Here is a 12,936-nt window from a genome sequence, read left to right as displayed (position 1 = left end):
TTTGTATTTTTGTATTTTTGAATTTTTTGTATTTTTGTATTATATTTTTTTGCGTTTGACTTTCCCATTCTCAGGATTAAAACTTTGCTACCTCACCTTTCAATGAACATATTTTATCACCTTTCTTCGCTCGGACACGTGGCTTACAAAGGGGCCCTTCCAGCATTATCCACGAGGAGAGCAGCGCATTGTGCTACATAAATATGACCCGGCAAGTTGTGCACCCACATGTTCTCCCCCGTTGAACTGAACCTGGAACCTCGAGGATGTGCGAATTTTCTCTCGTTTTCAACGTGTGCAAACATATATTATCGGACGCGCGCGCAAAAAGGCCGACCCATAATTATTAACGCTAACGAGTCAATTAATAATCGGCACGTCGACAATTGGGCTTTTCTGACCAGCAACACTGCAACAAGCGTCAATAGCGGCAACATTGGCATTACAGAAATTAATGCGGCTGCCGCCTGGATGGCATGTGATGCGTTACGTGGGTCGACCTTTTTGAACTGCAGGAGGGCATCGGAATTTATGCAATCTTATTATGAATTAATGATAACACTTGAATGAACATTCCGTATGTTCAACATTTTATTGATGAACAGCGATGATTGTTTCTTATGTTTCATGAAAGGACGTACAAGCAATTATTCAGTATCAAAAATCAATCAAATTTAAAAATTCAAAAATGAAAAAATCACTTACGCACAAAAACTTTTTAAAACAGAAAATTTTGAAAAAAGTCTTTTTTAGTATCAAGACTATAAATGTCAATAATTTAAAAATATCACATTCCATCATTCTTTATTTCTAGAAAAAAGGCCTTGGCCTGTAAACTGGACAGCTGCGCAAAGTTGGTTGGCCTTTTCTTGAAGATTCATCACCACCCGGAGACATGAGTTATGGCCACCAGCAGTGGCGCAGTTTGAATGAAAGCATTGGCTCAAAAATCCACTCACACACTTGGTCTGGGAAGGAGAAAATAATGTCAATAATGGTGATTTATACGGAAAATATCTACTCCATCGGATCGGAAACAAATGGGACGGACGAAATGATATAAAGAATTGGACGGAAAAGCCGATTTGAAGGATAAAAAATGTGGCCAACAAGACGTCGAAGCAGCTGCAAAGAAAGGGTTTGACCAAGGGAAGGCCATCTGTCTTTTTTCGGGGGGTGATAATGTCCAGTTCAGGGGGTAAGAATTGAGTCTTTGTGGATGTTTTGCGGTTTTATTAGTGGGTTGTTTTAAAACAATGTCAGTTTTTGTAACCATTATTAAAATTTTCTCCAATTTCATTCAATTATCAATTCAGTTTTTGTATTCTTAATTAAAATTGATTTTAAGCCGTAACTGCTACGTTTTTCAGCTTCAAACGATTGATATACATTATAAAATAAACTAAAGTGTTGATAAGTTTCACTTTGCATCAGTTACAAGGGATTGAATCAAGTTAAAGACTGAGAGTTTCATGTCTGTTAAGTTTTTGAAGCAAATATGGAACGTCAAAAACTGCAAAATACGTGAAGGTTCCCAGGGAGCACCAACCAGACGACTCGTTGCCTTCATGCTCTTTTGTCGTAATTGGTGTTTAGTCTTGAAGGCAATTTTGAAAACGTTGTTTTTATTTTACTAACATTTTTTCATTCTATTTAACAAGTTAAAAAATCATTACTCTCTTTGTTTAGTAATGGGTTATGGGATCTGTCAAGAAACCATCACGTCAACCATGTATGCACTTTTCCTTCCGGAAAGCTACATGAAAGTCTTGGCTGCTTGAAACAATGTAAAAATACGGCAATAAATTAACGACGTCCGTGTATCATAACCGCTTTGCCACGAAAACGAAAGAATGAAACCAAACTTTCCACCACCCCGGGAAAGCTTCCACGTCAGCGGGAGAAAATCAAGGAAGCGCCCATAAAACGCATCGGGGTGTCCTCGGGTCATAAATTTGATCGCGCTGCGCTGTCTTATCTGCGTGATGATTTAAAGGTAACAGTCCAGTGTGTGCAGCGTCAATTATTATCGTGGCCCACGTGGTGGGTCTGACAGGTCGTTGCTCAAAACTTACTGGTAGACGTTTTAGAATGTTATAAAATAATGAAGCTCCGACTTTAAATCCAGCTTCACCAATTTTATCGACTCAAAATTTGTCGTTATCTTTACCCATTTCCATCGATCAAATGATCTAATTTCATCACACGGTATGTCCACGTATCCTTTCACACCTGTAGATTTCATGAAATGTGTTCCGATCACAGAATCCTCTCTCCGGATAATGCAGCGCAGTAGGCCTGGCCACATTGAGGAATAGGTTAGGATGTCAACAATAAAAACTTTAATCAAACGTAAAAAAAAATTGTTTCAAAAGTGTGGATAAGCAAATTGAGTTGAAAAAGGATCAAAACTTTAACCTCAAAATATATGAGAATTTTCCCTATTAATTCAATTCTCTTACCATTTTCATTGTTGATCCACCGATAAGACGGCCTTGGCTGCTGTTTAGAACGCATGTTGAATCTTTTTCTTAAAATTTGACCTCAAACTTGTTTTCTTCACAATTTATCAAACAAACACTTAAACAAATTTCACAATTTTCACTTCACGATAATTTTCTTCAACATCTCACCAGCAAACAAAATCACTGCAAAACACCTGCAACGAGATAAGAGATAAACACAAACGATTAGCACCGTCAATCGCTGACGAGGAAAAATTGCAAACATAACCGAGAATTGGTTTATTTTTATCTCCTCCCCCCACCCGCGATAAAAATCAGTCGAAAATTTGACACCATTAAGGAAAATTAATTTCCAGACAAGCTCGGGAGAGTTGGCTGGCTGATGGGTCATTAGGGGTGCGTAATTTAATGGAAAACGCGCAGAGCGCTGAAAACACAGAGCAATATTCATTAAACTTCAAAATCGGAACCGTCGAGAGTCGATGAGTCGTAGTTCCAGCACCACTTCCCTTGTAGGAGCAGGTATGCACGGTGAAAAATTGTTTTGGATGTTTGTGTGACTTTTTGCTTTAAAAATTGAAATCTAAGATTGTTTCACGAATTCCCCTGAAGATTTAACATTGCATTGATCCTGTAAACCTTTTAACCTTTTGACCTTTTAACCTTTTAACCTTTTAACCTTTTAACCTTTTAACCTTTCAACCTTTTAACCTTTTGACATTTTAACCTTTTAACCTTTTAACCTTTTAACCTTTTAACCTTTTAACCTTTTAACCTTTTAACCTTTTGACCTTTTAACCTTTTTACCTTTTAACCTTTTAACCTTTTAACCTTTTAACCTTTTAACCTTTTAACCTTTTAACCTTTTAACCTTTTAACCTTTTAACCTTTTAACCTTTTAACCTTTTAACCTTTTAACCTTTAAACCTTTTAACCTTTTAACCTTTTAACCTTTTAACCTTTTAACCTTTTTAACCTTTTAACCTTTTAACCTTTTAACCTTTTAACCTTTTAACCTTTTAACCTTTTAACCTTTTAACCTTTTAACCTTTTAACCTTTTAACCTTTTAACCTTTTAACCTTTTAACCTTTTAACCTTTTAACCTTTTAACCTTTTAACCTTTTAACCTTTTAACCTTTAAACCTTTTAATTTTTTTTTAACTGCGGTAACTTGAAAATTTTAGCGATGACCGATACATGTTAAGGTACCAAAAGTTGCGTATTTCTATAACAAAAATTTTGGTACCCTAACATGTAAAGGTCATTGCTGAAATTTTCAAGTTATCGCATTTTTTGTGAAAAAAGTAATTTTTTTCCGTTTGTCATTTTTCCATTTTTGCGCGTGGCGCGTCGAGAAACCCAGTTTTTATTTTCAAAAAAATGTATCTCAGAGTATTGAAAACATAACTTCACCATTTTTGTGATATGCTATGCAAAATTTTCCGAGAAATCCGATAAAAATATTTTCACACATAGACCCTTTGGTCCCGAGACCTTCAAAACAGCATTTCAAGTTATCATATGACCTTTTCAAATGTTAAGCTAGATTTTAGAAACTTCTTATTATTTTTTCCAAAAAGCCAAACTAATCACCTTTCATTTGCGTCTAGGACAGCTAAAATCGGATGAAATGGCGCGGAGATATGATTTTTTGAAAAAAAGTGGCTTTTGCGAAAAATTACGAAAATTGACATTTTTCGGACCACCCTAACACGGCGTAGGTCACCCTAATGGCCAAACAAAAAAATACGGGTCTAATCATTTCGGCGAAGCAGGGTTGTTAAAATATCAAAATATCACCTCTCAGCAACTACAATTATCTAGCCTGAATATTCATGCCTCAAATACAACTGCTCTTCTCTCTTCATTGAAACTCTCAGCGCCGAACATAGCCGAACACGTTTTTGTGTTTACCCACTCGCGATTGACATTTTCCTTTTCTCTCTCATTCTCGCTTCCACGATCATCCTACCGCAACAGCGTTTAACCACAAAAGCCGCCACAAAACCAATTTCGCAAACGCAGTTTGAAGGGGGTGTCATGCGTGGTCGGCTCCTAATCGCCATCTCGCGTTCTCTCATTGCAGTTTTCGGAGAGGTTGAGAGACTCAGCGGTGAGAGCGCATAGTCGAGGAAAAGGGAAGGAGTGATAGAGAGAGAATGACATCGCTGGGAATCACGAGACACAAGAAGAGATCTCACAAGCTATAGTGACGGCCGCTATACTCTCGGATATTTTTGGTGCAGAGATAATCTATTGATAGCTTTTCTATCACTCTTTTTCAACACTGCGGCGAAGGAAACCCCAGAAATTTTTTTAGTCCGATCGAAGAACTTTTTTTTCGAATCATGCTGTTTTCGTGGGGAATTGCTGCATTAGAACATTTGAACTTTTGAACATTTGAACGTTTGAACATTTTGACATTTTGACATTTTGACATTTAGACATTTAGACATTTTGACATTTTGACATTTTGACATTTTGACATTTTGACATTTTGACATTTTGACATTTTGACATTTTGACAATTTGATATTTGAACATTTGAACATTTGAACATTTGAACATTTGAACATTTGAACATTTGAACATTTGAACATTTGAACATTTGAACATTTGAACATTTGAACATTTGAACATTTGAACATTTGAACATTTGAACATTTGAACATTTGAACATTTGAACATTTTAACATTTGAACAGTTGGACATTCAAAATTTCAAAACTTCCAATAATTTTTGACAGTGCCCAAGGTGACAATTTTCCACGGCCGGTGTGACGGGGAAATTTCATCACCGTCGTCATCAGTTTCACACTCACAAATGGCATTAGCAAAGTGCGCGAAGACACCGCTCGGATCAGATCAATTCAGCCGATAAGCAGCGTGGCCCATACAAATTTCGACGCCCTGCTGTCGAAAACCATCTCTCGCGAGCTTTCGCAGGGTGTCTTCGTGTAATTAAATTATGTGCTTTGAGTCCGCGAAATAGTTTGACGTTATGGAGAAGCTAAGATGGAGGGGTGGGCATGTTATTATGTTTTAGGACCATGATGAGTGTCTCTCTAAGGAGGAGGAAAACGCATTAGCGATAATTAAAAAATCTGTTGTCTACGGGGCTGATGGCAGATCTTAGAAAGCATCTAATTGGAAAGAGCTTTTTGCCTTTCGGAAGTATCAAGATCAGTTCAAATTTAGTGGAAAGTTGTCATGTAGTCAAATTAGGTCAGCAAGCTACAGGGATATGACTAAATCGTTTAGCGGAAAATTTTCATAATGCCATTAAGACTAAATTTACTTGTCAGATTTCAGTGAGAGAGAGTTGGCTGGAACAAATTGACAAATTGACAAATGGACAAATATAAAAAAAAATGTTATTATAGAGTGTTTTTAAGAGCTGAAAAAAAAATCATTGAACATCATTTCGCAACTTGTTGCCAAAACTACTACTACTATCATCATCGTAGAATGACACCAACCACGACACCACATTGCCAACTGGGTGCCAAATGTGAAAGGGTGATGTGCTATTTCTGGCTTGACGAAATGATTGATTTGATTTATTGCAAACACATGCAGCAAACAATCCATCATCGCATCCTCCTCCAACTAGTGTCTCTACAACGCCTCACACTCCAAACTTTGTAAACTTCACTCAGTTTCTTTGGCCTGGTTGTGAGCTGGTTTCACATAAATCCCGCGTCTACAATATATATTTTACAACTTGTGTGGCAGCAGCGTGAACATTCAAATCCTAAGACAACCAACACATTCTGCTGCTGACCTCCCCCACCCGGAAAACATCGACTTCAGCTGGTTTTCCTTCTGACTGTAGAAAAGTGAAAAACTCAAAAGGCCACATTCATCATCACAGGTCACCACGTCAGTCCAACAACTACAATAGGTGACTCACCGCGAAGGGTCTCTTTTCGACGGAAAACGCCCCCCATCCCCACCACAAAACCACCGGGAAAATTGTACCATAAATTTTGCTCCCCACAAGAAAACCCGCCGTGTGACGAAAACGGGGAGAAAACTTTTTCTCCACTTGCTCGATTTATTGGCGGGGCGCTCATAAATACGTCGCCCGTTTCGGGTCGCGAGTCCTGTGACAATTTAGCACAAATCAAAACAATTATCAAATGCCTTTTCAAAACTTGCACACACCCACTGAGGGACAGCGGAACAGGTTACAACAGAAGCCGCGCGGCTAATTTCCAGTCCAGGGTAGACAAATTTATGTTTCGGGCTGTATGGTTTACTTGTGCCGTTTCTGGACGGCTAAGAAAAGTTTTGCTTGTGATGCGAAATAATGGGGGAGTCGATCCACCTAGCATGGGAATCTGACCGTTTGAAGACTTGAAGACTTGAAGTCTTGAATACTTGAAGACTTGAAGACTTGAAGACTTGAAGACTTGAAGACTTGAAGACTTGAAGACTTGAAGACTTGAAGACTTGAAGACTTGAAGACTTGAAGACTTGAAGACTTGAAGACTTGAAGACTTGAAGTCTTGAATACTTGAAGACTTGAAGACTTGAAGACTTGAAGACTTGAAGACTTGAAGACTTGAAGACTTGAAGACTTGCAGACTTGAAGAATTGAAGACTTGAAGACTTGAAGACTTGAAGACTTGAAGACTTGAAGACTTGAAGACTTGAAGACTTGAAGACTTGAAGACTTGAAGACTTGAAGACTTGAAGACTTGAAGACTTGAAGACATGAAGATATGAAAACATGAAGACTTGAAGACTTGAAGACTTGAAGACTTGAAGACTTGAAGACTTGAAGACTTGAAGACTTGAAGACTTGAACTATTGAGTTCTTGAGTTCTTGAGTTCTTGAGTTCTTGAGTTCTTGAGTTCTTGAGTTCTTGAGTTCTTGAGTTCTTGAGTTCTTGAGTTCTTGAGTTCTTGAGTTCTTGAGTTCTTGAGTTCTTGAGTTCTTGAGTTCTTGAGTTCTTGAGTTCTTGAGTTCTTGAGTTCTTGAGTTCTTGAGTTCTTGAGTTCTTGAGTTCTTGAGTTCTTGAGTTCTTGAGTTCTTGAGTTCTTGAGTTCTTGAGTTCTTGAGTTCTTGAGTTCTTAAGTTCTTGAGTTCTTGAGTTCTTGAGTTCTTGAGTTTTTGAGTTCTTGAGTTCTTGAGTTTTTGAGTTCTTGAGTTCTTGAGTTCTTGAGTTCTTGAGTTCTTGAATTCTTGAGTTCTTGAGTTCTTGAGTTCTTGAGTTCTTGAGTTCTTGAGTTCTTGAGTTCTTGAGTTCTTGAGTTCTTGAGTTCTTGAGTTCTTGAGTTCTTGAGTTCTTGAGTTCTTGAGTTCTTGAGTTCTTGAGTTCTTGAGTTCTTGAGTTCTTGAGTTCTTGAGTTCTTGAGTTCTTGAGTTCTTGAGTTCTTGAGTTCTTGAGTTCTTGAGTTCTTGAGTTCTTGAGTTTTTGAGTTCTTGAGTTCTTAAGTTTTTGAATTCTTTAGTTCTGGAGTTGATTAACTGAGTTCTTGAGTTATTGAGTTCAAAGGTACTTCAACTGAGAAATTGCAATATTGACATGTTAACAAATTAACAAGTTAACAAATGAACAAATTAAGAAATGAACAAATTAACAAATTAACAAATTAACAAATTAACAAATTAACAAATTAACAAATTAACAAATTAACAAATTAACAAATTAACAAATTAACAAATTAACAAATTAACAAATTAACAAATTAACAAATTAACAAATTAACAAATTAACAAATTAACAAATTAACAAATTAACAAATTAACAAATTAACAAGTTAACAAATTAACAAATTAACAAATTAACAAATTAACAAATTAACAAATTAACAAATTAACAAATTAACAAATTAACAAATTTACAAATTTACAAATTTACAAATTAACAAATTTACAAATTAACAAATTTACAAATTAACAAATTAACAAATTAACAAATTAACAAATTAACAAATTAACAAATTAACAAATTAACAAATTAACAAATTAACAAATTAACAAATTAACAAATTAACAAATTAACAAATTAACAAATTAACAAATTAACAAATTAACAAATTAACAAATTAACAAATTAACAAATTATTGAGAATATTGAGAAAATTGAGAAAATAAAGAAAATTGAGAAAATTGAGAATATTGGGCAAATTGAGAAAATGTAAAAAATAAGAAAATTGAGAAAATAATGAAAATTATGAAGTTTTGATTTTGGGAAATTGAGAATAAGAAAGCTAGAGGGTTAGAGTATTAGATATGGGTAATTCTCTACCAACTCACACGAAATCGGGAAAAGTTGCCCCGACCCCTCTTCGATTTGCGTGAAACTTTGTCCTAAGGGGTAACTTTTGTCCCTGATCACGAATCCGAGGTCCGTTTTTTGATATCTCGTGACGGAGGGGCGGTACGACCCCTTCCATTTTTGAACATGCGAAAAAAGAGGTGTTTTTCAATAATTTGCAGCCTGAAACGGTGATGAGATAGAAATTTGGTGTCAAAGGGACTTTTATGTAAAATTAGACGCCCGATTTGATGGCGTACTCAGAATTCCGAAAAAACGTATTTTTCATCGAAAAAAACACTAAAAAAGTTTTAAAAATTCTCCCATTTTCCGTTACTCGACTGTAAAAAATTTTGAAACATGTCATTTTATGGGAAATTTAATGTACTTTTCGAATCTACATTGTCCCAGAAGGGTCATTTTTTCATTTAGAACAAAATTTTTCATTTTAAAATTTCGTGTTTTTTCTAACTTTGCAGGGTTATTTTTTAGAGTGTAACAATGTTCTACAAAGTTGTAGAGCAGACAATTACAAAAAATTTGATATATAGACATAAGGGGTTTGCTTATAAACATCACAAGTTATCGCGATTTTACGAAAAAAAGTTTTGAAAAAGTTACTTTTTGCGTTTCTCTTTGTTTCGTCGTCCGTGTCTGTCGCGGGTGACCATGAACGGCCATGATCGATGACGACCAACTTTTTTAAAACTTTTTTTCGTAAAATCGTGATAACTTGTGATGTTTATAAGCAAAACCCTTATGTATATATATTAAAATTTTTGTAATTGTCTGCTCTACAACTTTGTAGAACATTGTTACACTCTAAAAAATAACCCTGCAAAGTTAGAAAAAACACGAAATTTTAAAATGAAAAATTTTGTTCTAAATGAAAAAATGACCCTTCTGGGACAATGTAGATTCGAAAAGTACATTAAATTTCCCATAAAATGACATGTTCCAAAATTTTTTACAGTCGAGTAACGGAAAATGGGAGAATTTTTAAAACTTTTTTAGTGTTTTTTTCGATGAAAAATACGTTTTTTCGGAATTCTGAGTACGCCATCAAATCGGGCGTCTAATTTTACATAAAAGTCCCTTTGACACCAAATTTCTATCTCATCACCGTTTCAGGCTGCAAATTATTGAAAAACACCTCTTTTTTCGCATGTTCAAAAATGGAAGGGGTCGTACCGCCCCTCCGTCACGAGATATCAAAAAACGGACCTCGGATTCGTGATCAGGGACAAAAGTTACCCCTTAGGACAAAGTTTCACGCAAATCGAAGAGGGGTCGGGGCAACTGCTGTGTGAGTTGGCGGAGAATTACCCATATAGAGATTTGCTGAATAAGAGAATTAAGAATTTAAAGTATACGAGGATTCGAGAATAAGAGAATTAGAGAATTAGAGAATTAGAGAATTAGAGAATTAGAGAATTAGAGAATTAGAGAATTAGAGAATTAGAGAATTAGAGAATTAGAGAATTAGAGAATTAGAAAGTAAGAGGATTGTAGAATTATGGCGAAACAATTATTTTAAACTCTAAATAATGGAAACTTTAAGACTAAGGTTCACGTTCTTGAGAAATTCAAACATCGCAGACTTGAAGACATTAAACCTGAAGACTTCAAAACTTTTTCCGCATAAGTTAAGTAAACCTGGCATAAACTCAGTATCACTTTCCCAGCAGTATCGCATCAGTGACGAAACAAAAAAAAAACTTCTACCTCCTCGGTAGCATGTCAGCGGATCATTTGTTTACACCATCACACCGCCGCGCAACCAGAGCTGACATTGTCGCCAGAAAACTGCCATTATGGGGGTGGTAACAGGCGGGTGGAAAAGCGGCGGCAGCGGCGGCGGTAACTGATTGATTTAATCTAGCTGAAAGTTGAAGGATTAAAAAGAGTAATAAAATATTTCACCGCGCGTGCTAAATCTGGCGATATTTTTTTTTCTGCTGTTTTTGGTTCTTTTTTAGTTGTGCGAGCGAGTTTGCTGATGCTTTCAATCAGCCTCAATCAGCGTTCAAAAGTTTATCGTTGCGGTGAAAAAAGTTGTTGCTCCTGGTGGGCAACAAGGGGTCGATAGATGATAGTTTGTCAGGGAAGGTATAGCGATAAATTTGGAAATCTTTTAACCAAATAACAATGAGTTTGGATATAAGCTGCAAAGTTTGTTCAAATAATGTTTTAAAAATATTAGGCAAAAATTTAACACTGAAGATTTGGCCAAGATATCGAAATGTGTATCGAAATAGAACTCTCAAAAATACCCCCATGGAGTGTATTCACGCAATAAACCAGCGCGTGCTGTCAATGTTCGATGTTTTCGCACATCATAAAACGCAAATTTTGCAAAGTGACACATAGTTTAGATACGTCTCCCGCGGAAACGACATGTTGAGGGTAGCTGGATGTGCACACTAAAATTTTGCCCGGGAAAAGCGATAACCAAATGAAAATATAAATGACTCGCCAAGCACACAGGCACACACACATCGTCGTCATCATGAGCTGTCACCAGCCCGTCATCATCAGCAACAAGAGACAGTGGCAGCATCCCGTTGGAAAATCAAGCCCCCCCCACTCTTTCCCTCCCATGAAAAACACAATGAATGAATGGAATACACGCACACACATATTGATCAGCTGCGATTGGCACGCACACACACAGCAAAACGTGGAGCGCAGTGAAAATTTTGAATTTTGATGAGCATGATTTTCCACCCCGAAGAGAAAATCATAGAAAATGAAAACAAAAATGGACTTTTCGGTGGCATGGAGGTTTTTCGCTGAGATTGACAATCTGTTGCCATTAATCAGCAATGTGCCACATATTTTCACTCACTCACGATAGACTGGCGGCAGTTATTTGGCAAGTTCTGGCCAAGGGAGGAGGGTTTTTAGAAATGAAGGGGGGTTCCAGCTTGATATAAATAATAATGAATAAACTCGCGAAACGTGCACACACACACACTGGGCCACACTTCAGTCAGAGTTGACAGGTGAGTGACGTTTGAACGCGAGTGCGCTCAATGAAAAATTAAAAATGTGTTTGGTGAATTATCGAGAGTGATTATTTGGAAAAAGACAATTGGAGACAGTTATGTGATAGATTGGATGGATATAAAACAATTACGTAAAAATATTGACTGTTTTTATGTGAAGCATAATATACAAAAATTGCGAAGATTTATGTTCATAATTGTAGTAAATTCAACCCGGGTTATTCGTCGTTATGATTTTTTTTTTGTTATTGGATTGTTATTGTAACAACAGACTAATAACATTCTTAGTTATTCTTCGAACAAAGCTCTGTTATATTTTTTTTGTTATTTCAACAACTAATCCGATCATCCCAATAACAGTTGGAGGTATTCTTCCATAACCAAAAATTTATTCCAAACTTGTTTTGGCTTTCAACTAATATCAGACCAATAACAAATTTTGTTATGATAACATAAACTGTTATTAAACCCTTATGCAAAAATGGATTTTTCAAGGAGATTCCACAACACTTTCTGTTATATAAACAGTAATTGTTAATGAAATGGCATGAATTTTGTTATTGATTTCGTTTTTTTAAGAAGAATTGTAAAAAAATATGAACAAGTTCATCAACATCTTTTTAAAACATAATTCACCGATGATCCAAGTCCTTTGCCATTATTTTTTAATTTCGTTCTTAAAGTTAAGAACACAAATATCGGGTCCGTTTTCGATACTGGAAAGTGGGGACCGATAGAAATAAAATGAAAATCATGTGACAATAGGACAATTTATACAAAATAAAATATTTTGGAGCAAATTTCTGTTTTCATCTTCAAAAATGTAAATAAACAGATATTTATTTTAAACGACATCGATTTCTTTTTTTTATTTGCAAATATTTCTAAATGAAATGTATTTAAACAGCAATTCCCCACGAAAACAGCATGGAAAAAAACAAAAGTGCTCGGATCGGGCTCAAAATTTTTCTGGGGGTTCCCTGGCCGAAATAATTAGACCCGTATTTTTTTGTTTGGCTATTAGGGTGACCTACGGCGTATTAGGGTGGTCTGAAAAATGGCAATTTTCGTCGATTTTCGAAAAAACCACTTTTTTCGAAAAATCATAACTCCTCGCCATTTTAACCGATTTCAATTGTCTTATACGCAAATGAAAGGTGATAAGTTGGCCTTTCAAAGAAAAATAGTAAGAAG

At 35.9% G+C, this 12,936-nt stretch overlaps 1 protein-coding gene across 1 annotated transcript in view; it reads right to left on the bottom strand.

Annotated features, from left to right (window-relative positions):
* LOC120422779 (protein tiptop) overlaps nucleotides 1–12,936 on the bottom strand; it is a 671,857-nt gene that overhangs the window by 538,581 nt on the left and 120,340 nt on the right. The window contains exon 3 of the mRNA XM_052708625.1: nucleotides 2,463–2,659. Within this exon, the coding sequence (XP_052564585.1) occupies nucleotides 2,463–2,517 (55 nt within the window). The 5' untranslated portion in view covers nucleotides 2,518–2,659. The remainder of the gene's footprint in view (nucleotides 1–2,462; nucleotides 2,660–12,936) is intronic.

Source organism: Culex pipiens, chromosome 2 (genome assembly GCF_016801865.2).
Source record: "Culex pipiens pallens isolate TS chromosome 2, TS_CPP_V2, whole genome shotgun sequence".
NCBI classification, from domain to species: domain Eukaryota; kingdom Metazoa; phylum Arthropoda; class Insecta; order Diptera; family Culicidae; genus Culex; species Culex pipiens.
Note: the sequence above shows the minus strand (reverse complement) of the source record. Positions and strands in the feature narration are given on the sequence as shown.